Here is a 27,003-nt window from a genome sequence, read left to right as displayed (position 1 = left end):
AACTGTTTCCACCACCTCCAGAAAATTACTAGCTGCTTCATATAGGAATATGTTATTTTAGCTGTCTTAAAATTATTTCCTATTAGTTTCACGAAGTGCTGCCCAGTTCTTGCAGGATTTTAACAAGGACAGTTCTGCCTTCTGTTTACCCACCGCAACCATGATTTTGTAAACCTCAGCCCCACAACCCTCTGGTGGCCTTAACCTCTCCTAATCACAGTGCCAGCTTCTTAGCCTCTCCTCACAAGGCAGGAGACACACATCGTCTTGATCACCTTAGATTTTCTTCTTTATCTCCACTGTATCTTTCCTGAGAATTATTTGACTTCCCCCCAAAACTCCACCCCATTCACTTCACACCATAACAGTTTATCACATGATAATCCTGGTAGTAGCCTCTCCTTATTCATAACATCAAGTACTGTGGCTACTGGCTTGAGGTAAATACTTCAGCACCAACTGTTCACAACAATTCTTCTCTGTAACTAATTTTATAGCAAAAATAACTAACTTTATGGTGTTCTCTTAGCTGCCATTACAAAGCTGTATAAAGCAATAACCATTCTGAGAGCTCCTCTCTACTCCCTCATACATCACAAGCTTTATCTATACGGCACCAGCTGAATTGATGAAGTAGCAAGAAACTGGCCAGTCTTATTTGGCAGTAGACAGGAGAGAGATGAAGAGATGCATTTCATCATTCAGTCCAGTTCTGCCACAAGAGGAGAATCGCATCTTCTAGCAGCCAGGGGAGGGTCTGCTAGGAAATCCATGTTCAGCTCTCTTCATTACTAGTTAGCAATGGAGTCACGGAGCATTAATTCAGTTTGGGAGGAAAACTACCTCACTGAATACTGCTCACGTAGCACACAGGGATTTGGTCAGAATCAGAAGGCTCAGTACAGGTGCAAGCCTTTCAATTTTTGTTCAGGAAATATGCAAAGTCGATCTTTTCTTTGTGTAAACTTCAAATATTGTTTTGTTTTTAAGTAAGATGCAAGATACCGTTCTGTTCTTGTGAACCCCATACGGGCTGGCAGCTCTAATTACAGAACCATCTCTACTACCACACTATAGGTGGTATCAGGAAAGTTGTCTGAGCTGAAATCCCCTTAGCACTGACATAACCAAACAGAGGTGACATCACAAATATTATGTCTTCAAATCTCTAGAATCTGGATTAGTTAACTAGTTTTTCCCTCAGGTACAGAAGTTTTATAGTGTATAGAGAGGTGGTATTCTCTTAACTAAAGTACTTCTTTTTCTGAGAGGGAACTTGAAAGAGGGAGAGAGAAGAATAAACAAGAACTCAGAATTAATGATATAGTTAAAGTACGAAGAACTACAGAAAGTAACTTTTGGGAGATTCCCCACATTGCTGAAATATATACTGAGAAAACAACAAAACAAAGATGTTACTAACAACATATCATTAGTACATACTTTCTATAAATATAACAAACATACCTCTTTGTTTACAGACTGATCTATTTTATCTTGTCCTTCAGGTAAAGGTACTTCTGCCAAAGACTGAAGACTTTTATGGTTAACGCCTTGTTTCAATTCCTTTATAAAGTCATCTTTCTCAGCCAGCTGTTTTCTTAGTTCTTCTGTATCAGTTCCCTCATCCTAATAAACATAGCAAAAATTGCCACAAATTGCAGGATTGGCAAAAGAAATTAACATGTGCATGAGCATCATTACAATTACTCAGTAGCACCAGTTTTAGAATTGCAGGCTCAAACAGCCAGCTGTCCAACAAAAAGCCAACAACTTCATGTATGAGTGGCCTCTACTTAAAGCCAAGAAAGGTCATACAACAGCCTGGGAAGATGCAATGCAAAATTTTTATTTTAATCTAGTTATGTAGGGTTATAAATTTCACCTCCCATTGTTTGTGAAGTTCTTGGTTCTGTGCAAAAGGCAGCTGATGTGATAGTTGTTTCAGATTTCCAGTCTAATCAAATTGCAATCAAATGATCAAATAGACTTGAGTGTTTATTTGAACTACTAAGTTTTTTGAAACTTCAGTTACTGTTACAAATTCAGTTTCAGAAAAGCATAAAGCTTTTTTTTTTTGTATTAGCTGCAAACAATTTCAATATATTTGGAATAGAGCCAAAACATAGTGTTTTGCAGAGTTAGTGAATAACAAAAGAAAAATCACAAAAACAACTAAAAAAAAAATCCCACAGAAACGACAGAAAGAATGAGAGAGGACCTTTCCTGAATCATTTACTGCAGCTTGTTTCAGTTCTGCTATTTCTTTATCTTTTTGTATGGTGATAGAAGCCAAAGTCTTGAGCTGTACTTCCAAAGCTTCTATTAATTTATTTCTTTCTTCACGCCACTTTTGAAGATTGTTGTCCTTTTCTACCAGCTGTGCAGCAAGTCTTTCCTGAATGGGGGAAAAAATAGGTTAGAATTGAACACCACTTCTACAAACCATCTGAACTGTTCTGACAGCTTAGTTTGGCATAGTCAGTACTATTTTATGGCCTCAGTAGACTTGAGAGCCTATGTAGATCTTAAAAAGCTCACACAGAACTAGTTTCACTACAAATATACAAAAGCAAACCATGCTTCAAATGAGAAAAAACTGTATCTATATTTATACTGTTTGTGAAGAGAATTTTTGTCAAGAACCACCACTCCTGCTTGCCCACTTACTGATTTTATTACTGGAAAGTCTCAGGCAAGCAAAGTCACAGACAAAGTGAAAGTAGTCCCAAGCTCCTAACATCCCCCTGTACTGATTGCAGGTCCAGAAGGTCATTGCTAACTACTTCTAGATGCAAGTACAGTTTTAGATTGCACAGATTCATACAATAATTTCATATGCTTAAGAAATTACAACCTTGATACAGCCCAGTGACCAGGCAGGGTATCCACCTTGTTATTAACTATCAGTCACTCTACTTTGAAAGTGGTATGGGAGCAAAACCACTAGCATTTTGACCAAGTATTTTTACTGGAAAGATCTGGAAAGAGGCTTTTTTTGTCAACTACTGCTTGCTTCTTCTCTTCCTTCTAAAGCCTCATAGGCTTCTCCCCCCCCCCCCTTTTTTTTTTTTTCAGAAAAGCCAAGCAACAAATCTTGTTTTTCAAAGTATGTTTTCTTAGCTTCATTAAGTAGCAATTCATTTAAGCATAGGTTACTTATTGGTGTTTTACACACAAGATGAAGTTTGAAGAAGGTGGTGGTGGTGATAGGATAGAAAGGAACAGGCACACTAACTTCCATTACGTATCACGCTTTTTCATTTTGTGACACTCTTATTCTTCCCTTTCACATTGAGATGATCTCATGTAGGCTTTGTCATGTGATAAATGAGGGGACTTTGACAAAGGCCAGCTCCCCTCAAGCACCCACACTGTTAACACTTGACACGAGATCTGCTCTGTACTAACGACTTATGCTAGAGGACTCTGACGAGACCTCCAGTCACTTACAATTTCTGCTTGCTGCTCTACATAACGTTCTCTGTCATCCGCAAATTTTCTCATTTCTCTGTTGTGATGGCTCTCAGCTTCTTTCACTTCACTCATGAGTCTCATTTTTTCCTCCAGCCAATTCTTTTTATCAGTTTGATACTTTGTCTCACTTTCCTATTTTAGTGGAACCAGAAATAAAGCCATAGGCAGAGATTAAGCAACAAAAAAAAGAAGTCTTAAAATCCAGATTACCATTAAACTCATTAATTTCAAAAAGATAACAGAAATACTAGCACAGTTTTACTCCAGCATATTCCCAAGTGCAAGTATTATATTCTCATTTGTTCCTTTCCAGTTAAAAAAATTGTTCAGCAGTTCTCAGAACTTATTATTCGGACTGGCACATCTTCAGGGAACAGACTTTTTTCCCTCTAAAAAATGCTCTGGGTAGGTCACAAACACTATTAAAGTTACACCAAAGGTAATGGCAAAAAGACCCTTTTTACTTACAAATTCCCAATCTTTTATACTTGCAGAACATGTTAAAAAACCTACTTCAAGACTGAAAGGCAAAAAAATGCAGCAAAATTTGAATGGTAAACAGAGAGAGTGTGTAACTAAGAATGTCGCTTCAATCACAGCAACTTTGCCTCCTTCTCTGCCACAATCAAACCTCTTGTCAGACATTCTCCCACATAGGACCTGAAAAGCTGCTTGAGAAAAAAGTCTACTTTCTAATCCAAGGAGAATTAAGAGGTAAATCCTTAGTCTAACAGGAAGGACTTACAGGTCACACAGCAAGCACAAGATCTTTAAACAGTCTGATTTATTTGCCCAAGCAACTGACGGGAAAAAGGCTTGAAACAATCCAACTCTTGACATCTGTTCAAGACAATTTTAAGAGGAGCCCAGCTAGAGAAGCACCGTCCATGGTAGCATAACATAGTGAAGGGTGCACTCCATTACGGAGCATCAGTGATGCTGTATATTACAAAGACACCACATCCAGACTTTGCTGCACTGATGCACGGCAGTTTTTAGAGGAGGTTTCCTTTACCAGAACTTGCCACATTGTGCCCTAGTTCTTGAAGATAGCAACACAAAAAAAATGTAGACTCCTAAATGAAAGTTATGGCTTTAAACCTAAGTATGAATTACATCACCATGTTTTACCTTCAGTTCTTTTCGCAGCTTTATTAATTCCTCATTTTCATCTATGTTTTTTTCTGTGGTTTTGCTCATCTTTTGCTGCCAGTCACTATTGCTCTGGTTATCCAGCTCTCTATATCTCTGCTTCCATGCTTCCAGTTCTAGTCAGCACACAAAATGAGGTTATATAACATAGTCTTAAATGCATATTTGACCACATTCACATCCTTCTACTAAAGTTACTTGGATTTATCAGCCATGACCACAGAGGGACAACAGAAGCCTTTAACTGTTAGAAGTTTGTTATGTACTATATAAAATTAATGCCTAAATAACACTCAGCAAATCAAAACAGAGATTTAAAGCAGCTATCACAATACATCCAAAACAATTTTGTCTCCTTGCTCCCTTTCCATGGAGAGATTACCCCAAACTAATCTGTTGGTCTCTTCTAATTTGGTTTCAATCACTTGATCTTGTTTAATATGAGTCTGTTCTTGTTCTTCTAATGTCATCCGCATATCTTCAATTATTTTTTCCTTTGCACACAGATCTGAAAATATATTTACAGATGAGCCCCCATCCTAGTTCCCACCATTCTCTCCCAAAGTGCCTTCATCACAAGTAATTTCCCCCATTTCCTGAGATCTAAAGCTCTATTAGAAAGAAATAGAGTATCTCTACTAAACTTTCCAAATCCAAAATTCTGAAGTGATTCTCATCAACTTGATTTAGGTGAGCATTTCATTGTTAATGTCAGACTAAGGCTTGTATTATACGAAAACCTAACTATTGTTCCACTGCTAAATGTTTATCAAACCTGCAAAAACTGTTATTGTGCTAGTTCATGTTTCAGGGTTTGACTTTTTCCACAATAGGCTTACTTTCAGAGCAACGTTTTCTTCCCACTTTCAATAGAGTCTCCTCACAATCCTTGAATTGGCTGCTTTCAATCAGTTCATTAGAGTTCTTTTCTGCCAATTTTCTTTTAATGGTAGTTACAGTGTTGTCCTGTGTTAAAATAAGATAAATTACTTTGAAGTTTTACAAAGTGAGCACTTAATAGGCTTAGTAATCTTTTAGATGCAAATATTTTTACAAATCTATCTGCGTAACCTGTATATGGGTTGTCAGAAGAACAAGTCAGTTACAGATCAGTTGCTTAAACAAAAAGCAGGTACACCTTCAGACAGTAATAAGCACAATGCTTTGCACTGTACAGAAAGTAGAGCAAGAGACTAGGAAACTACAAAATGCAAAAGGAGTTTACCACCTGAAGTATCCAGTGTCAAAAGAGTTGAGGAAATCCATGATTTGCTCAAAGGGCCAATGGTCAGCTCTACAAGTTCATCACTTTCTTGTCATAGTTGGTAGAGCTGGGAGTCTTAACCACCTTCAGCAAAGCCACAGATCATTTTTATCATGAAAGATCTGATGCAATTTGAAAGCCTAGTCAGTTCTGTCATACATACTTTAGACTATGTATTTGACCAAGAATAAAGTTTCTTTACTCACAAGATGACACAAGTGGCAAGCCATGCTGGTTGCCAAGGACCAATCACTCATCTAAGTAATTCATTAAAAAAAATAATGATCTATAGAACAGACTTGAGGTTTGTTGTCACATTTTAAGTTTCATCCCACACAGTCTCATAGAAACACTGGACAGAGCTAGAGCCTGTCTCTTGGAAGGAGCAGTGATAGGAAGCAGTCATCACAACTGTTACCACTCTGAGCATTAATACTATTGAAAAGCTAAGTCGCTCAGAGGCAGAGAGGGAATAGAAGATTAAGTATGGTCAAAGCTTTAAGTTCACAGTGGAAGAGAAAAATGGATCAGAGCGCTGCCTAAGTTTAACTTAAAATGTTCTCAGAACTACATTTCAGGTTACAGGGCATCAGGCTCAAAAAAACACCTAACCGCATGTTTTGATTTTTTTTTTTTTTAACCTGTGTACATGTAGCCAAGCCAGCCTTTTGGCATTCAGCAGCCAGCAGCAGACTAGCCAGCTGCAAATTTTATTGATCGCATCAAAAGCAGAGATACCCTGGCCATCCACTCTTAGATCAAACTCTGCTCAATACATTCATATCATTGCTCTGCCTTAGAAAGTTTGTGTGCATCATGGTAGTAGGTGGGACACACTGATTTTTGTTGCCAATTTACACAACCACTGTCCTTCTCACACTAACTTCTAACTTCAATTAAATTTGAGCTTTTGCTGCAGCAAAACCTCCTTTCCTTCCTCTTCCATTCAGGCAAAAATAAAAAAGACAGTGACATAATCCCTCTCTTCCCACAGCTGGAGTCCTCCCAGTTTGAGTGTTGTTTTTTTCTTTAGAGTGGCTCTTCATAGTCTCGACAGTCCTCCAATAGTAACTCCAGATCACTGCTTCCAGAAATCCTATTTTCCACACACACCTCTGCACACATTTTGCCGTAACTTCAGTTGTAATGCCAACTTCGCCTGCTACCATTTCAAGAAAGTAGCAATTACTTACAGAAAATTTCAATTTTCCAAAATAGTCAAGTCCGTTATAAGCACAGATTTAATTTTTTTGTAAACAGAAAATTGAGATGTCTAAGACTTACATAGTCTTTTATGGTTTCTTCTAAACAGGATATCAAATCTTGCAGTCTCGTGATAGCATCATCTTTTTGCTCTGCGATGTCCATTAGTTCTTGAATCCTTTTATTCTGCGTATTCATTTTCTTAGAAAAGAAAGTAGTTCAGTCAATGCTAAATTCTTGAACTATACAATGCATTTAGAAGCAAGATCAGTTAAGCTAAGCTTGATATAAAAAAAGCTAGAAACATACTACAATAGCATTTTAAGCTACTGAAATTTTGTACTAAAGCAAGTAATTTTGCACAAGTTTTTTTTGAGAAAGTTACCTCAGTTGCTTCTTTAAGCTGCTCAGCAGCCTCATCCGATTTAATCATCTGCATTTCAAAGTCTGTAACAGGAAGAGAAGCCTGCATCAAATAAGTGGCTATTACATAGTTTACTCAGTAATCCATTTTTCCAGATCTTCTGGTACTTTAGTAGCTTTTGAATAGACTCATTTATTTTTGTGTTGGCTTCTACTTACAGGACACATTTCAAAAGTTCAGGTTTTTTTGAACAGAATTGGGCCCTGTAACCCGTATAAAATATAGATCATGTCAAGAGACTTCTGCTGAAATCATATTATGAGGTATTGATACTTTTATCTATGAATGTTCCACAGAATACCTGAAAACACTGCATCAGCAAAATGTGAAGTGCTGGGATCACAATATAACCATGAAATCAAGAATAAATAATGTTGACATGTTACCCCCACAATTCAGAAGTCTTCAACTGACAGTTTTAAGTTTTGTCTTAAAAATGAAATAATCAAGGCCTGTGGAATTGTTCAACCCAAACATACACAAAACAATTGATTACCACCTATAGAGGTAACATACGATTTGGTTCCAAAATCCTGCTCAACTGGATTATTTCTATTTTACAGTGTCATTTCTTTTTTCTTTCACATCACACACACACCCAGCTCACCTTTGGTTTTCTGTGTCAGCTGTTCTTCAATTTTGATTAGTTCATTTGTTTTCTCTGTCAGCTTTTCTTTGGTCTGAGTTAGTTCAGTGCTAGTTTTTCCCAGTCACTTTTCAAGCCAACCTATAGCTTCCTGTGGGTCCTCCAGAGACACAATGTATCTGTATGTTTCTTCCGCCTGCTTTTTGGTATCAACGACATCATTCTGCAGAGAATCAGTAACATCCTCAAGATCAATGTAGGTGCCTGGCCCTATGCCATGTTCTCCATCCTGAAAGATAATTTATATCCATTTAGAAGTAGCAAATAGTTACACAATATCCATTATTTCTACTGAAAATTTCAAAGAACGTTATGTACTCAAACATCTAAGTACAGTTAATTCTGACTTCAAAGCCATCTTGTAGGTTCACAGGCAATTTGATTGCCAGTTTCTCTCTACCTTCACACAGAATTCTCCAGCATCAAGTAACAGCTACCTTATTTTTAAAGCATTTAACGGCCCACCATCACATTCCCTTTTATACCACCACAAAAGCATCCCCTCCAAATTTAATATAAAAGCTAGCATTTTTACCCGATGAGAACACTGAATGAACACAGCAAGCAAACAGTTTTAGAAGGAATACATCTGAAATTTTCAAATATCAGTAAAAGTTTGTGAGGTCAAATAAGTTTGTGGTAACTTATCAAATTAAGCTGTACTTAAAACACTGACTTTCTTTCCTCCTTGTTTTTTTAAAAACAAAGGGTTCGAAACTCACAAGAACCAGCCTCAACTTCAGAGTTTAGTTATGCTTAAGTGTATATACAATTATCATTGCTTCAGTTGTAGCCACAATAGCCTTAAGAGGAAAGAAGTCTCTGGGACCACTCCAGTACCATCCATATATGGGGTCTTAGAAGTCAGCTTCAAATACCTTAAACAGGCACTCAATGCAACAGTTTATAGCATAATTGCAGCTTTTCCCCCAGTTTCTTTGTACACAGTAATTCTCACTTTGTGTTGCAGAAATGCAGAAAACCCCAGATTCCTAAATGCATATCCGAGGCACAGCAACTACTCCTATTGAACATGATAAATATATCTTGCTGAGGATACAGTTAGGCAGCATGCAATTCCTTGAAACCATTCTTCTAATTCTTGAGACGTACCATCACCATAACAGGTAGTTAGTGAAAGGGATGTTATCAGGGGCATAATACCAGAGGTCCAGCTTGTTCACTGCGAGGCTTATCCTTTAGTTCATTTTCTTCATCCATGTCTTCAAGATCACCATTTACAAGTTCCTTGAAGATTTCCAGGCGTCTGTCAGAATCTTCTTGAAGCCGTTCTCGTTCATAAGAAAGGAACTCACTATAGTAGGAAAAATAAGTCAGATAAAAGCTAGCTAGTATGAGCCGCTACAAAGTTATTAGTACAGCTGCCTATAAACAAAGATGTTTTTTTCTTTATTTTGGCACAATAAAACAATACACAAAATGGTGTTGCTACACCAGAGTACGCACACTCCTGAAGAATGAGGGGGAGACATATATACACAGATATGGCTAACACTTGACTACAAGCATTTTTTCTAAGCTTCTTGAGCCAGAATACCCATCTGAAGTATCACTAAGACTGCAGTAACCAAAGAATTTGCAAGTGTCACTCTTTCTACAGACATCCTATCAAAGCTCTTCTGTTAGGGAGAGCTCTACAGGAACACTGCTGACAGATTACACACACACACACACACCCCATGCCCCCCAAATCAAAGCCTTTCCTACACAGTATTTTTCCTGAACTCATAGTCCAAACAGAAACTGATCTATTAACAGAGGCAGTAAGTCTAGCAGAAGAGTGTGGTCTCTTATAGCCAAGAGACAGATTTAAGAAATAAATGAATGGAATTTAATTTTTTTTAATCATTAACTTTAAAAACCACTTAAAGCTAACTTACTTGAAATATATTTCCTGCTCAGCAAAATATTGGGCAAATTCCTGCATCACCTCTTCACGAATCTTTAGTTCCAGCAGTAACTTATTCTTCTTTTCAGCAATAAGTTTGTTCTTCAACTCTTCTATGAGATTCAGCAGCATCTAGAATTACCATTAGTATTAAGTTTTTCATAACGACATGGTTTCCCATAAGTGAGATTTTTCTCATTCCTCAAACACTACAACACCACTTTACCCTTCCACCTGACAAAATTTCTTCCAGTTCTTTTATTAGCTTATTCATAAACAGAAAGATTTATGAGTAGATCAGAAGATCTCTTTGGTACTAACACAGCAGTTTATAAGTTTGCACAGAGCAGGCATTTGTAAAGAACATTCATTTTATTACAAGAATTCTTGAAGTTGTCTTAAACAGGCTTAAGCTCCACAGGATTTGGCTCTTGTTTTCCAGGTGCTCATTTTTGGGACAATATTAATGAAACCTCCACAAAACAGTTTCTAGTCCTCAGTTCCCTCCTCATCTTCCCTAGAAGTGACTAAATTTGCTGTTCCTTAAGGAACAGTTTTCAGCATTTTCTTGTACACAGAATACAGAGAAACAGTCTTCTGTATTGCTAAAAGCAGGTAATACTTGCTGTGCATTGACCACAGGCTACCAAAAGGAGAGAAAGCCAAATCTGCAATTCTTACTGCTTGGTCTATATTCAGACACATTATAGAGTTTTCCCACAACAGGCATCATCACATCATGAGTAATCCCACTTTTAGTTCTTAATGCTGGATTTAGATAAAATAAGGGTGATCAGAAAAAAAGGTGAGAGGGGGGAAAACCAGAATAATACCTTGCTTCAAGACTCCATGCTACGCTAATTCTTAACATACCCCTGGCACATACCATGTACTCTTTTTTTCCCATAATAACTTTATTATCTTCATGTTTCTGCACTGCTTCTTCTCCTGACATATGCTGTTCCTCCATCTCATTATCATCTTCAATCACATCTTCTAAGCTCCTGTCCCATAGGACAGTAACTCTTTTCCTTGAAATTGGCATTTTAATGTGACTAAGTAGTGATGATGTTGTTGATTTCTGGTCAAATGACTGATCTTGGACAAAAACAGATGTGTCCATAGCTAAAACCTACCCAGAAAACAAAGAATAAAGTCTTCAGTATTTTTTAATCCTCTACTGGCACTTCCAAGATATACCCGCTGCACTTCCCTATAGGTCTCCTGAGCACAGTACTCCCCCAGTCTATCATCTGTTCAGAGTCACTACTTCAACTGGTTTCCAGCTAGAGTATAAAGGAGTCACTTTAGAGTCTAACCCTTCTTTTGATTGCAGGAACACCAAGTTTCACTAGCTTGACAACGTACAAGAGGGTTGCCACCTCATGCACCTTCAGATTTCTGTATTTCCTATACTTTGAGTTTCTAGTTGCATTACACAAATGCCATCCAACAAATTCTGTTTGTTTTAGTGTTGTACTTAACCCATTTAGATGAGCCCACATTCTAATGGCCTGGATCTCTTGTCCTTTGAACATATTTAACTGTCAACAGAAGTTTTCCATGGTTTCCATTAAGGCTGCAGCACTGATCCCCAATACTTTTGTCTTCCAACTCCACCAGGGTTCTATCCCTGCACTTACTCCTACTCATTCTGCTTAACCTCCACCTTCCCACTGAAGCTCCTGAGGACATAAAGACAACCTTTCAAATTCTCTTTGGTGCTCAACCTACATACCTCAGGTGAGCAATATTCCACATTAAGAGAGTAGTAGTATATGGGGCAGCTAGACTTGCTACTAGGTGAGAGCATGCTATGACTACAGAAGAAAAATTCACCCAGATCTCATGGAATTTCTTCCAAATATAGCAAGTGTCTTGTCAGGCTGGATATTTTATGGGAATTACGGATTTTTAATAGGAAATATATGTCCCAACAAAGCCTTTTTAAAAGCTTTACAAGGAAATAAAGCCTGACTAGGAGCAATCAGAAAATACGATTGCAACATGAGACAGAAAAACCCAGTCACTAAATTCATATTCTTAGGAGTGAGGGAACCTGCTCTTTAAAGGCAAATCAGAAGTACTGATCAAGATAAACTGCAACACACTTACTTTTTGTGCAATGGCCGAGAACTTTAACACATGGAGTGTTTCATCATACGTTGAAGCACATTGGCTTATGTTTACTATCATGTATACACTCCCCTTTCCACTGAAGAATCCTTGAAGGAAATGAGTTAGTTTACTTTCCCGAAAGGGTATGTGCTGCTGCGACCTTTAAAGACAAAAGAACAGATGACCAGATGTTTAATAATTTCCAGTCAGTGTAAAAGCTACCCAGCATGAAGACTTAAAAATATTTATTAAAGTAGTAGTCATTAAATAAATTAAAATTGTTTTGGACTAGATGCAGCTGTTTGTAGAGAGACCATGTGGCTGTTGTGACTGTGGCTTTAGCCATTATCTTAGATAGGCTATAGCAATATAACCAATGGGAGCACTTAAATTGAAAGTGTTCAACGTTTAGCCTTGGGCAGGTCACACAGCCTCATGCTACACCAAACTATACCCCAACCTCTCTCTTCCCTTCCACATTAATGAAGAGAATATATCTAGTTCTAGGCATGCAGTATCCAACATCATCAGAGATCTCTCTCACTCAGTATCCGGCCTCTGAGAATGGACAAGAGCAAGTGCCTAGGCAAGAAAATGAGTATACACCAAACATATGGAGATACTTTTCAGAACTTTCTTCCTAATCTCCCAGCAGTTTGGCACTTCCTAAAAAAAAAAAAAAAATAAATCACAATTTGTGCCCTTGAATTTAACAGCTGGGGATGTAGTTTTTGATGCTTATAGGAAATTTTATGAGAATTCCTAAAACATGACTGAACGCACACTTGCCACCAAATAGGTTGCCTGCATTTTGGACACATAACAGCTATTCAGTTACATGGACAGTGCTACAGAACTCAGGAAGGCAGCGACACTCCTACCAGAGTACATAGACAGCTCATAAATAGCTTTGCTGCAGGACTGGTAGTCCAAAATAATTTTAAGAAAGTTTCTATTTCCTATTCAACTTGCAAAGGGCATGTATTAACACTTTAACAATATAGAAGAAATGCTCTGAAGCATGATCTCTTAAAATTCCAAGTTATTGGGATCAGAAGAAGTCATTCTGAATACATTAACAGCCCTCTAAGCAGCCGCTAGTTTTAATGCATCCTTCCTATCTGGAAAGAACAGAAAAATAAGACAGACTGTAAATTCACAGAACATAATCAGGAACACACGCTAGCAAAGCTTCTTCATCTTAAGGTGTTACAGACTTTGAACAGGCTGTCAGGAAGAGTGCTACGGGGTAAGTGAATTTGGCAAAGCACATCCATCAGCAGACTGGGTTCATTTAACTTCTGGGACAGAAATAGAGCTGCAAATGAGAACATGTGGAGAAAGCAGTTCCTGGACAGTTATATCCAGCTGTGACTATGTATTGTACTGTTTTTTAGACAACTAGCTTCTTGTATTATTTCACTCTTATTTAGATCCCCAAGGTAGGGCATAAATAGCAGGAAGGCTTTCTTTTGTCTGCATATGGTTAGCTGGATCAGGAGGAGAGTGTTAAAAGTTATGTCAGTATTTATTAAAAAACAGACAAATTTTGTCAAATGGTGCACAGTTATGATAGCACAGCAATGTTCTGCTGATGAAAAAATGTTACACTAGAAGTATTAGACAGTTGAGTTAGTTCGTAAGGAGTAATAAAAGGCTAAAAATTTGACACTTACTATGACACTGGTGAAAAGGGGGGTTTAAACTTATTCCAAAGTTTGATTTTTTGATAAACCAAGCTCAGAGGAGTAAAGTTAAATTGCTAAAATATACAATAGCATGCTTAAAGGAGATTAGAATTGATGATTTAAAGAGCAGAACAAGGCAAGTTTAAGATGACTTTGGTAGATCAACAAGTCTATACATCATTTCCACCAAAAACTTAGTATTAGCATTGCATATTTTAAACATTGTAGGTAATACCTAAAAGCCACAACCAGTTTGCAATTCGTACAAGGACTTACTTTGACTGTTGAGAATTCTTGAGTGCGTTAATACACTTGCCTAGAATCAGAAGAGAGGTGTTTATATTTCCACTCTCTTTCAATCTATGACCTTCACTGTGGGTCTTGGCATATCTTTCTGAACCAGCAAGATCACACAGTGACAATCTGAAAATAGATAAGGAAAACTCCCTTTATTTACCTTAGAACATGCACAAATTATTCACTTTTTAAAATGATCACTGTTTTTAGAGGAAGAATTTCTTGATCTTCATCTGCACAAACACTTCCATTCTTTTCAGTGTTGCTTTCCCAATCAAATTTTACATTACTTCCTGACAAATCTTTTCCCAACACACTTCTTATTTCCCCTCCCCCCCCCCGCCATCCTCTTCCTTTTGAGGACTTAGACGAGTTCAGGTATATAGCAGGCTAACAGAAACTTGTGCTGAACAGAGGGGACAAGATATAGAACAGCACTGCAACCTGATGGCTGGAGATAGAGGGCCAAGTACTGCATGATTGTAGAAAGTGGGGAAAAGGAGTGGGAAGTGGGTAGAAAGTGCATGAGCTTCTACCAGGAAGCACTGGGTATATAGTCAGTACCAGTACACCAACACAGAAGATAACTGACAACTTCATCACAAAAGAAGAGAGGGTCTCTGCTCTGAACTTACTCATTGACTCGGGTCACTTGTGGGGCTCCTGAATCTTCAATTTTTAGTATCTTAACTGTGAATATGCTGTGACTAAAAGGAAAAGTTTAAATCAGCAGAGAAGATAAAGTAGACTAATACCTTCAAAATATTTTTAGCCTCCACAACATCTGTTCAAAACACTGTTGAATCTGTCAACTTGTCTCAGCATATACTCTATCAGATACAAACTTTTAAAGAGATGCTGGTGTAGCCTTTATTTTGCTTTTTCCTCAGACATTTAGATGGAATAAAGCTAAGTGCTTTTGCTTGAAGGACAGTATTTGATAAATCTGTTAGCTTTTGTACAGGTTCATCTTACTGACGGATTGAATCCTTTTGACTAAAAACATTGGGTCACACAGTGCTAAAGGATGCCAAACCTAGATATCTAGACCCTGTTAAAGCCTCTTCCCCTCCTAAAAGTCACAATCCATATTTTAGTTCCCCCTTCCTCCCAGACACCATCCTATGCCCAGTGCTATTCAAAAAGTTTCTCACCTTCTGCTGGAGAAAGTATTTAGCTTCGTGCTTGCGATACTCTGGTGTTTCAACCCCAGTTTTAGAAGTCTAAAAGCTTCTTTAGAATCAGAAATCTGAACCCACTGCAGACCTTTAGGAAGAACAAACACAGTAATCTTGTAAATATCATTATCAAAAAGAAAGAAGGGATTAGGGGATAACGTATGCACACCAAGAATAATACGTTTATTTGAGACAAAAACATTTTACTAAGCATGCTTCAGACAGAAATTATGTGACAACAAAATCAAGATTCTTCCTTCCATGGGAAAGGAAGGGCACATATCTCTCATCATTTCATCCTATTAGCACACAGAAATATGCTCCATCCAAATTAAGTGAGCAACCTTAGCCTCCACTCTGAAAAGCCAAAGCACAGGGTCTAATATGAGCATGAACGCCCTATGTTCATACTCATCAAGGCAGAATTCTACCTGGACAGCTTCTCTGGTTTAGCCTACGATTTTGAGGGTGCGGGGGGAAAATCACCTAGACATCTTTCAGGGCCATCAAGTTAAAAAAAAAAAAAAAAAAAAAGAAAATCAGTGAAGAATTTTGTCTGCAATATGATGACTGTATATCACCTTGGTATGGGCTAGAGTAAATACCTACAACCCTACTAATGGAACTTAGAATATGAACATTATGGCCTCTGTTAAACTAGAGGTCACCAAAATTGTACTAGCAAAAATACCAGCTGTGACGAAGAAAAATAAGAAAATCATCAGCTGGTTTTCCTCAAGAACATCAGGAACAGCCTTATACCTCCAAATGTTATAAAAAGAGATTATGCTGAAGCATAGCTCAAAGCAGACTATTTCCTACTTCACACCTCTTCTAGTCTTTGAAGAAATGAAGGAGTTGGGTTTATCATCTGATTCAGCTTTTTGAATTATAATTTGGCATATAAAAGATAAAAGGAGCAGGCCAAACACCTCCAAAAAAGCCTTTAATCTAGAATTGGTGTCTTGATTTTCCAAAGAACCTATAAATCAAATAGGATTTGAAACCTGTTATTTCCATGGCCAGAAACAAACACTGAACTGTTAGAGTTCTGCTAACCCCCCGCCTCCCCCAACCCACAACAAATCACATCACAGGCTTCATTAGAGTACTGTAAAATGTAATTTGCAGTCAGACTGAACTTTCTCACATATTCTCTGAAAATACTAAAAAAATAGAACTGTTGAGCCAATTATAACTATAGGTAAGAATTTGGAGTCTTTTTTAAGAAAATGGAAAAAACCAAAACACTAAAAAATTTGTCAATTGTTCTCAATATTTCTCCCATTTCAGAGAAATATCAAGTCAGTGGAGTGCACGTAGGCTTTTAAGAGTTACAGTTAACAACAGAGAGAAAACACTATTAAAGGTACAGATACTTCTGTGTATGTAGATTGTTGCCTTTCATACCCAAGGCAGACATTTCTAGTGCCACAGTGAATACAGTTAGGAGTTTTCTAATCTAGAAATAAATATTATTACAGGAAGACTGACTTCTCAAATTACACGTTTGGCAATTTGCAATGTATTCTAATCACCTTTTACATAAGAACATCCCTTGACGTCTTGAGCAAGGCGTAGTGTTTTTCTTTTCTTGTCATTTGACATAGGAATCAGTAGATCATAAAAACATTCATTGTAAATCTCACAAAATGAAACCCAAAGAGAAAATTTCACGTGATTTTTCGCAGTTGTGCTAGATTGTTCTGAGCCTTTTAAGAGTTCTTCCAAATCTGTCAAGTACAAAATATTACAAGTCAGTATAGACCTTGTAAAATAAACTTTATTCAAAAAATTAGTAAGTGAAGACTGATATTACAGCAGCCTTCTAAAAAGCACTTACCCCAGACAAAAATCCCTTGAAACTTTTCTCCCCTTTCTTAAATATCTGGAAGTCACATGCTTACCCTACATATCTGCCAGACACCTCATCTACCACTTCCTTTCCCACTTGCAAATTCTATCAAAAACATGCAGCTTTGTTAGAATTATTCAAGTCTCTTCAATGTCTTTAAAAGAATCAAACTGACAAGTACATATCATTCTAACATTTTAAAGCAAACCTAGTATTTAGGTAGTTTTTAAATGCTAGAATTAGGTTTATCTAATTACATACAGGGTCAGGATACCACTAGAGACCATAGCATAAGTAGTACTATTTTTCCTTGCCATAGTTTCATCTCATTTAATGTCTGTTCAGGTAAACTTCTAACCATTTTATCCTTGTGTTTTCTGGCCAGATAAATTGATCACTATCCAATTCACAGGCATATAAAAATGCCAAGCAGTCATTTTATTATTAACATAGGCCAGAAGTCAGTTGTTGACTTTAAGAAAGCTTCTTTGCCTGCTTTAATTGCAATTCTTTAATATAAAACATACCCTTACAACCAACTGGTGCTTTGCTGTTAGTGCTATCTTGATGGTCTACCTACAAAAGAGAACAGAGGCTTTACGATACATCGTTGACAGTAGATCACCAGTTCCTTTTGTAACAGCTCCTACTAGACAGTAATACAGTGTAGTTGCAATATGCCAATACAAAGATCCTGACTAGGCATCATGTCTAGTTCAATGCACCTGTTCACTCCTATTGAAAGGATTGTTCTTACCTTAATACTCATCCCTGACACTTCCCTTACATCAGGCCCTATCACAGTACAGAGCACTTCAGCTCCCTGAGCCAGAGGAAAACTAGCCACAGAAAAATAGAGGGGTGGGACCCCACAGAGAAACAGGGTGATTTAACAGGATGATTTGCGGAACTCCAGTTGTAGTTTACACGTTATTCTTAACCTGGTGAATCTAGAGAGTCTGGAAATTTTTTAGTATTGGTATTTTGCTAATTCAGGATTCCGTATCTTACAGCTTCCTAGGTCAACTCTCAGAAATAGAGGTAAATGTAGAACACTTGTTCACTTAAGAAATTAAGTGAACAACTTACTACTACATGATACAGGCTGTATCACAGTTGAAATAAAGCCCAGGTTTTAGAAAGAGAAGGAAAACTTCCTTCTGCTGAATTCTTAAAAAAAAAAACCAAAAAAAAAAAAAACAAAGTAAAACAAATCCCTACAGATAGAGGTTAATACACACACACTCCATTCCCACTCTTAGTTTTGGTTGTTTGGTTTTTTTAGGCACAGAACTGCAAAGAAGTGCAACTCGTCTACCAAAACCAGTATGCTTAAGAGAAGAAACATGGATTAAAACACAGGTGTGATTTGGGTTGGGTTTTTTTAATGTTTTGTCAAGAGCATATGTCATATGTCATATGTCAAGAGCATATGTCATATAAAGCTGGGATTCCATAAAGCAATTCCTGAAATAGTTAAATACGTGTGTAATCAAAACTTTCAGGTTTAAGCTTTACGCATATAAAACACCCACCCACCCTCTGTTGAAGTAGGTGCAAACTTTGAAAACTGTTGTTATAAGAACAATACTTCAGCTTAGAGATTTAGTGGCAAAACTACAGGGGACACATACATGATTGTTTTTTCTGAAGCCCTTAAAGACTGCTAGAGCTAGATAGAACATACGCCTGTGCTTTTGAAGTGAAGTCTTGAAGAATTCTGCTGCCACCTGCCTTCCACACTGGAGAATTCTAGTTAAGTAACTCGGATAAAAATCAAGGTAACAGATAGATTCCATCCCACAACAGCCACACCACTGTATTATAACCCAGCATACCACTAGGCAGATAATTCTTTTCACTAAAAATAAAAAATGCACTGCAATCCATTTCTAGTTCCAATTCCTAGCATATGCTCAGTTTTCTTACATTATTGCATTCATTTCAGAGTTAAAGACACCAGGAAAAAGGTATGCTTATACAAAATACAAATCCCCACAACTGTAATTGGACTAAACAGCTTTAGAGTTCCAAGCAATTCATGAAACTGAAGTGTATTTCTGGACTACTCAACAGTGAACTGTTTAAGAATAAAGTCCAGCAGAAACCTGTTTGAATTCAAATCTTTAGAAATCCAACAGCTTTATAGCTCTGCTGTTCCAAAAAACCCTTTGCTTCCTTTGAGGTTATTGGCATAGACTGGAAGAGGGGAACAACCTCAAAATCATTCATTTCTTTCAAGTATCCTGGAAGAGAGTAAATTGTTTAAAGGAGCAGACCTACTAGCATCCCCGCAGATGGCAAGACTATTTGCATTCCATCCTTATTAAGCACCAGTAACCCCAGAGGATAAATTATCAGATGCTCAAACTATAGAAAAAAACCTTAGTGTTTACATTCTGTAAAGTATTCAGCCACAAGGCAGAAATTCACAGAACAGGGTTCATCAGCAATATTGCTCACTTTGCTGCTCATCTGAAGAGCTACCTGACAGCAAAGACACGTCCATACTTAAATACAGAGAGTTGCTTCCCATTGAAAAATGAACATGGTAACATTGAGCTATCTAAAGATGCATGTACTCGTCAGTACAGAAGGAAGTGCTCCTCTACCTCTTTTGTTAGGCGAAGTATTGAATTTTTAATAGCAGTTTCTTCTTTCACTTGGTCTCTAGTCAGCCTTATATAATCTCTGCACCGATGGGGTTTGAAATCCATTGCTGTGTATAGCCTCCCTTGAATACTTTTAAACAACATATCCATAGTCCTTGGCAGAATACCGATGTCATCTTCTGTCCCTGAAAGCAACATACCAAAGAAAGACCCTAATTATTACTGTGAACAAGATATACAAATAAACAAAGACAGAAAGATAAGCAACTCTAATCTCAAGGCATACATGATGGATTTGGAGGCCACTTACAGCACGAAGCAGTGGGTTTTTTATTCTCAAGGTAATAGCAATGTCATTAGTGTTCTGAAAGGTATTTGGCTTTCAGCAACAGCTCATGCTCTACCCCTTAGACAGTAAGGGGCAGAACATAAAAACTGATGGGGTGTTCTGCATAAACTTAGCCTTAAGGAAAAAAAACAAAAAACAGACCAACCACAACCAACACACATTCAATAGAGATTTGCAGTTTTTCAATTGCATTTCATAGGCTGCCTTCACTCTCTCTCTCAAGGAAGTAATCTGCAAATACAACTGATGACTCCTCTCTCAGCTGCAGTCCTGTACTAATTCCACAGACCCTACCAAAAAAGTTCTAGAAGCCTTGTGAAGACTCACTCCTTTCCCTGTCCCAGACCCTTTCCTACCAAAGCATCCTACTTTTGCACATGAAAGGCAAAAAGTAGTCAGATAAAAGCCTCAGTGAACACTTGATCTTTCTGAATCCAGATGCAAGTTTAAAAAGGGTTCACTTAACTTTGATTTCTAAACCAGAGAGGAGAGGAAAGAGGGGAGAATGGAAGAGAAACAACTATCCTGTCTCAGACTGACAGCATTATCTTCCAGCCTCTGATAACTCCTACCGCTCCTGAGACAGATGGGCTTTCACCAGTTACAGCACTAGCTGTGTTGCCCAAGTCAGAACCTATGTAAAATCTAGCTGGCACTCAAACACCAAGCTAGGAACCAAATAACATACTAAAGTACTGTTGGATTACATTTGTTTCTCCTCATCTACTCGTAATTTTTTGTTTCTCGTAATGCCACTTGTAATTCAACCTCACATGAACAAAGTAGCAGTCACTGGCAAACAACAAACAGTCCTAAAAAACTGTTGCATCTTTCACTTAAGTCCCTTGCCATTGACTGAATACAGACTGCCATGTACTGCCAGAAAGGAAAGGCTATATTGACAATACTGGGAATAACAGAAGAGGAAATCATGGCACCCCGTAGGCAACATTCTGCCCTGACAGTTCTTATCACAAGTTGATAGTTAAGTCCTAGAAAAATATAATAGCATGAAAAAGTCTGCAGAGTCTGAAAAGACATGAATCAAAAAGTCTTGAAAACCCACACAATATAGCCCAAACTAGCCAAGCATGCGGGACTGTACACTTTAGGAATTTTGGGGGGTTGTTATTTACCTATTATTTATTAGGACAGAGCATGCCATCATTGCCCCAGATTAATGATAACTGAAAATACTGGCAGTAGTCTTTAGTTATAATCTACCTAACAGAAGATCACTTAGAAGACAATGTCACTTCAATAAAGATCAATTTCATATGGCATAAGACATATTGTCCTTCTACTACTTCTGTGTATAAAATAAGCATTATAGAATCTAGAACTGCCATTTTATTACAGGAGAAATTGTTTCCATCTAAATCAAGCCACCTTATTTGTTAAAATGTTTTGGAAAATAATTAAAGAATGACATCTTCCAACCAGAAAGGATATTGAGCTTTAACAGTACAGAAACAGTACATCAGGAGACAAGGTCTCCTAGGATATTATTGATAAACTCAGAAACTCGAGACAAGACAGAAATACTTGGAAGTACTCAAATATGTTTCAAAACATTTATGCTCTGCCTGTAATAATTGAAACGGACTCAAATACTATTCCTTATTTGGAGACAATGCATATAAGATGCATATGACCTTTATAATAATGATTAAGAAAATATGAGTCTGGACTTACACACTTTTCACATTCTGATATACAGAACACATATTTTCTTAACTCCCCCCTCCACCCTCTAGATACTTGGAGGAAAAAAGAAGTCACGTACACCTGGTTGAAATTATTACAGCCTTACAAAGCAATACCACTGTATGTTTACGTAAACTCTGGCAGTGACTGTCAGTTGGCAGTTTAGTGATATTGGTTATGGAAGGAGACTTTCAAAGGCTATTTATTATTATTCAAGAGAAGCCAATGTACAGGGCCTACAGCTTAAATAAAGGAGAGAGTTATAATATTTCTGCTAGAAGTAATCCTCTCAAAAAAAAAAAAAAAAAAAAAAGGAATTTCATTCAAGAACACATTTCTACTTATACCTTGGAATGTGTAGGTTTTCCCAGCATTTGTAACGCCATATGTAAAAATAAGACGATTATATCCATCTAAGAAGTCTTGCACTGGTTTCTTCATGGTGCCTTCAAAAAATTCTTCTTGAGTTGTTTCAGGGGCAAACACCTGAGCATTACCAAGAAACATCTTTATTTTGTTTCAGCAATCATTAGAGACTTTTAAAGAATCCTTTAAATTCTGTATGTTTATAATCTTAAAGACTATTGACAGTTTAAAAATCTAGTTGGATTGCTATTTAATAATATAAAGTTAAACAAATTTTTCCAGGAAAAGATTAAAAATTTTTAAAGACAATTCATTTACTTGTGAAAAAGTGAACTTCTGTCCAACAGTTTTTTCACTCAGTCGACTCAAAGAATATTGGGGTGGCTTCAGTATGACACTTGTTGAATCTTCAATCGAAACACAGCTCTATTAAAAGGAACCAGAAACAATGCAGGCATGAAAAGTGTATGAAAAGCTCAGCTTAGAGGAAAAAACAAACCAAAAACCCCAAGCATACATTTAAGGTATTTTCAAGCTATATAAATGTCACACCTGCAATTCATTTTCTCTCTCCAACGATGTAAATGGCCTAATACGCAGGCAAACTTGTATGTGTCCCTTAGGCTCCAAAACGTTCCTCTTAAATAAAAAAAAAATAAGGAAGTTAGAAATTTGACTAGCTTCTTTGTTGGATAGCTAGCATCTTAAGGCAGTTTTATTTTCACCAGGCTACTTTGAACAGACTTATTTGATGACAAGAGAAGCAAAAGTAATTCACTACATCAGTTTTCACAAGTGCTTAGGCCTCTGCAGAAGTTCGCTGTGATAACTTAAGAGTTCATAATCTTGCAGCATATATATATATATACACACACACACGACACTAAGGCAATGAGAAATCAAGAATGAAACCCACAAAAACATTCTATGATTAAGCTGCTCCAAGACTGATGCGCCCAATAAGGTATCAATGCAGTGCCACACAACTTAGTCTAATCCTATCTATCTCCTCCAAATTAAAAACATACTAAATATGCTTTTCATCTTCTCTGTAAAATTCTGATTATTCGTATTGATGAAAAGACTAAGCTTATTAAAAAATATCCAAACAATGCAAACGTTAAAGCTTTCTTACCTGGCTTGTGTCCGAGTCTGAAGAAACCAAAGAAAAATCACCAGAGAGATCTGTTTTAAGGTCTTCCACACTTACTGGCCCTGTTCTTTGAAGTGGCTCAGCACTAGCAATATAGGATGGTCTGAAAAATTCCTCTTTATCCAAATTTGGTTCCATCCTGCGAGATAAAATAAAATCCTTCTTTTGTTTTCTGATCACATAACATAGAGCTTCTGAAGTCTCTTATATAAGACAAGCCAATTTGAAACTGATAGCTGCAGTTTCTTTAAGGAGAAAGCTTTCTTTATCCTATTCAAAATTTACACAGCAAGTTTCTGATAGCTGGGGAGAGGGTCTGCAATGGAGTTCACATCACGATGAAACAAGACCAACCATTCTTCTTTCAATGCAAAGCAACTGTTTATGAGGGAAAAAGCCTTACACATATACCACAACCTTGCTAAAACCCATGTTTGACAAGGAAGATAGAATTAAAAAATAAAAACACCAAACAATCATATTGTTCCACATCCGTTTCTCCATCATCCCATTATTGTGTCCATTTAGAATAAAAGTTCATTGCAAGAGTAACCCAGACTTCATGGTTATCTCTGCAGGACCTGATAAATAATTGGTATTATAAATATAACACAATGTAGCTTAATGCATGACAGAGTTCAGAAAAATTCTGAAGACTAGCATATAGTTTTAGCTATTAAGGGGACACTAGAAAATTAGACCTCATGCCAGAGGGCAAGTTACAGAATTGCTTTTTAGTAACTTTTTCAGTCATTTTATAGATCAGCAATTCATCTATTAATCCAAAATTTAATGATTTTTGTGCATCTCAGAATCTGGGCAGTGAAAATTTGCTATAGAAAATGAAAGTAAATTGATTCAGCGTTGATAGTAGACAGGTAGATTTCAAAATAATCTTTAAAAAGTGCATTTTATTTCAAAATATTAGCATATTTTGTCTGCCCTTCACTCTCCAGTTGCTTTTTCCTGTGATGTTACAGACGTGGCTTGGCAGCTTTTGTTATGAATTAAGTTTAACTCATTGGGCTCACAGACTATGACAGCAACTCACTGGGCTCATAGACTATGGCAGCAAGCATTCCAGCAATTAGACATCTACCACATGGTCTCCTACAGTTTTGAAGCTTTGGACATGATGAGTCAATGGTCTAATACTACATTCCCATGTCTATGCTACAGCCACGTATATATATTTTGTCTCTAAATACTAATGGAGAACACACAGCATTCATTAAAACAGTGGACAGACCAGGGCTGGTTCAGAAAAGGTGTTGCCTATTAAGCAGTCGTAATATTTTTGTTCCGCCCAGCAAAAAACCTGAAATATGCCAGCACTTTGGTGTCAAAACATTTAACAGTTCAGCCTGACTATCTAGCTTGTAAAAGGCAGATACAAGGCTTCATGAAGCCAGACAAACTTCACCAAGAGGCAAATGAGGTAAAGCTATACATAAACTAAGCAGCAATGTTTAGTTTAATCTACAGTTCTTATTTTTGTCAGACAACTATATGAAAACCAGGAAAAACTTGGCCTGAAATACTGACAAAGCTTGAACAAACACCAAGTTGGGAATAAGCTACTACTGGAAAGAAACATACCTGTGCTGTCACGATCTAGAAGTCTTCCTCATCAGCTACACAAAGTCACAGGGCAAAACTCTTACCAGACCTTGACAGGAAACATAGTTGTTAGGTAACTGACAGTTTAGTTGTTTTAAATATAAGCTTATTTTAAAGTGTGATTTGTCGAGATTATGCTCTCACTCTGTGCTTTTTTACCTAAGGGGCAAAATACAAACATTAAGCTATGTATGCAAAGCTGGAATTCAAAGCATTCATATGAGCCCAGCATTCAGATAAGTCAGGTTGAACCACTAATAGCATGTAAAACACAAGATGCAAACTGTCCATCTGTCTGCACATTGTGTCATACAGCACTGTAATTACCTTAGATGTTCTGGGGTAAACAGGTATACTGCCCGGCTGTAGCCTCTAAAATGTACTTGTATACTGGGATACGTTATTCTAATTCTGCTTATCGTGACAACAGAGTTTAGAGCTGCAGACACCTTAAGAGAAGGGTATCCAGAATGGCACACAAAGCAAAACCTGGTCACGGTACACACACAACCTGTAGCACTGTCAGACAGCACAAGGGTTGAAAAGGCTCCAAACCTCACAGCTGGCAGCTTATAAAGAAACATAACGCATCAGTACTTACACTTTAAAAAATTTAAAAGAAAAGTTTTCCTCCGCAATTACCAATCTCTCACTGCAAGGCTTCGCAGTGTTGTCCCGTTCTTACGGGACACTGCCGCATGGCCTGGTCATAGCCCTGGACGCTACCCGTGACTTGCACGCCCCTCAGCAGTACCTAAAAGTTTTCACACACACATCCCCCGCTCCACAAGTTTTCACCCACCGTAGTGCCAGGGGAGAAGCGAGGGGAAGAGGCCTCAGCACCGCCTGCCACGCAGACCCCTCAGCACCGCCCGCCACGCAGACCCCCCCAGCACCGCTTCCCAGCTCCGCGACCCCGAGGTCGAAACCGCCGCCTCCTTCCCTCCTCTAGCGAGCGGCCGGCAGCCCGACAGCCCCACAACCCCTTACCGGAGAGCGCACGGCAGGCTGAGCGAGCCCAGCCACCGACCTCCGCCAGGCGAGAGCCGCTCGGCTCTGCTGAGCGGCCCTAGCAACCGTTGCGACTCACCAACAAAACTAAGGCACGGCCGCAATTCTTTTCAAATCTGACCAATGGCAGAGCTCGGCGCCGTCACGCGACCGCCGGCAAGGGAGGGCGGACGTTGCCGCGGCGAAAGGCTCGGCGGGAAATGTAGTCTGGGGGGGGGCACGCGGCGGGGCCGGGCCGGGCCGGGCAGCCCGGCTGGCGGTGCGGGGGGGAGGTTTCCTCTGAGGCGGCGGCTGGGCTTCGCAGTGGGGGCACGCTGCGCTGCGAGGGGTGTTCTCTGAGGCTTCTGTGTTGCAGGCACCCAGAGCCGCCAGGGCCCGCCCTCTCAGCGGCAGCACGACCTCGACTGCCCCGGGAAGGCGCCCTGGCCTTGCCGGGCCTGCCCCGCAGCCTGCCCTCACCTGCCTGCCTCGCCGTCTGCAGTGCCCGGGCTTTGGTCCCTCAGGTCTGGCAGAAGGATGTATGTAAGTTCGAGCTTGTCGATACTCTGGGTGATGAAAGTGATGCTATTTCCACAGGCGTTCTGCAGGCTGAGAGGCAAGCTGAGGCTTTGCAGTCTGTATATAATCACTGTTTGCAGGCAGTGAAAGGGAAGAGGCCAGGTGACGTGCTCAAGCTGCAGATGCCCTATATCGGAGCAGGGATCAGCACAATTGGGAAACTCCAATTTTAAATTCAGGCTGTCTTGTTCCTCATCCTGGATTACAATACTGACAGAGTGACAGCTGTAGAAAACACTTTGTAAGGTATCTTTGTTTAAAACTTTCCCCAGGTGGAAATTACTGTTTGGTACCAGGTTTGCATGATAGGGATTTAATTTCTTAAACATCAGTAAGAGAAATCCTTTGGCTTCATTTTCAAAACAGTATCATAATGCCAAACAGATCATCCTTTTCTAGAATGTCAGGGTATGGAA

General features: G+C 38.4%; 1 protein-coding gene across 1 annotated transcript; it reads right to left on the bottom strand.

Moving 5' to 3' along the window:
* Positions 1-525: 525 nt before the first annotated feature.
* Positions 526-26,079, bottom strand: LOC141938569 (kinesin-like protein KIF20B). The gene is made up of 26 exons (XM_074857440.1): positions 26,009-26,079; positions 24,998-25,067; positions 23,381-23,537; positions 22,798-22,884; positions 22,564-22,671; positions 22,227-22,365; positions 19,824-20,008; positions 17,739-17,787; positions 16,895-17,089; positions 15,333-15,444; positions 14,814-14,885; positions 14,158-14,304; positions 12,191-12,353; positions 10,962-11,207; positions 10,068-10,207; positions 9,394-9,481; positions 8,128-8,188; positions 7,482-7,543; positions 7,178-7,297; positions 5,469-5,595; positions 5,012-5,137; positions 4,609-4,745; positions 3,454-3,609; positions 2,222-2,398; positions 1,468-1,629; positions 526-543 (listed from the first exon to the last, which is right to left on the bottom strand). Exons 3-26 carry the CDS (start codon positions 23,534-23,536, stop codon positions 526-528), a joined length of 3,033 nt encoding a protein of 1,010 aa, XP_074713541.1. The 5' UTR covers position 23,537; positions 24,998-25,067; positions 26,009-26,079.
* Positions 26,080-27,003: the final 924 nt, after the last annotated feature.

This window comes from Strix uralensis, unplaced genomic scaffold (assembly GCF_047716275.1).
Source record: "Strix uralensis isolate ZFMK-TIS-50842 unplaced genomic scaffold, bStrUra1 scaffold_163, whole genome shotgun sequence".
NCBI classification, from domain to species: Eukaryota; Metazoa; Chordata; class Aves; order Strigiformes; family Strigidae; genus Strix; species Strix uralensis.
This window is presented reverse-complemented; position numbering and strand designations above follow the sequence as displayed.

Bases quoted from the DNA above. Each gene is read 5' to 3' on its own strand.
- LOC141938569 (XM_074857440.1), bottom strand. From the start codon at position 23,536: ATGGAACCAAATTTGGATAAAGAGGAATTTTTCAGACCATCCTATATT. The intron at 5,138-5,468 runs GTAAGCCTATTG...ATATATTTTCAG, and splicing joins AAGAAAACGTTGCTCTGAAA to ATCTGTGTGCAAAGGAAAAA. The intron at 1,630-2,221 runs GTCCTCTCTCAT...TATGTTTATTAG, and splicing joins CAGTAAATGATTCAGGAAAG to GATGAGGGAACTGATACAGA.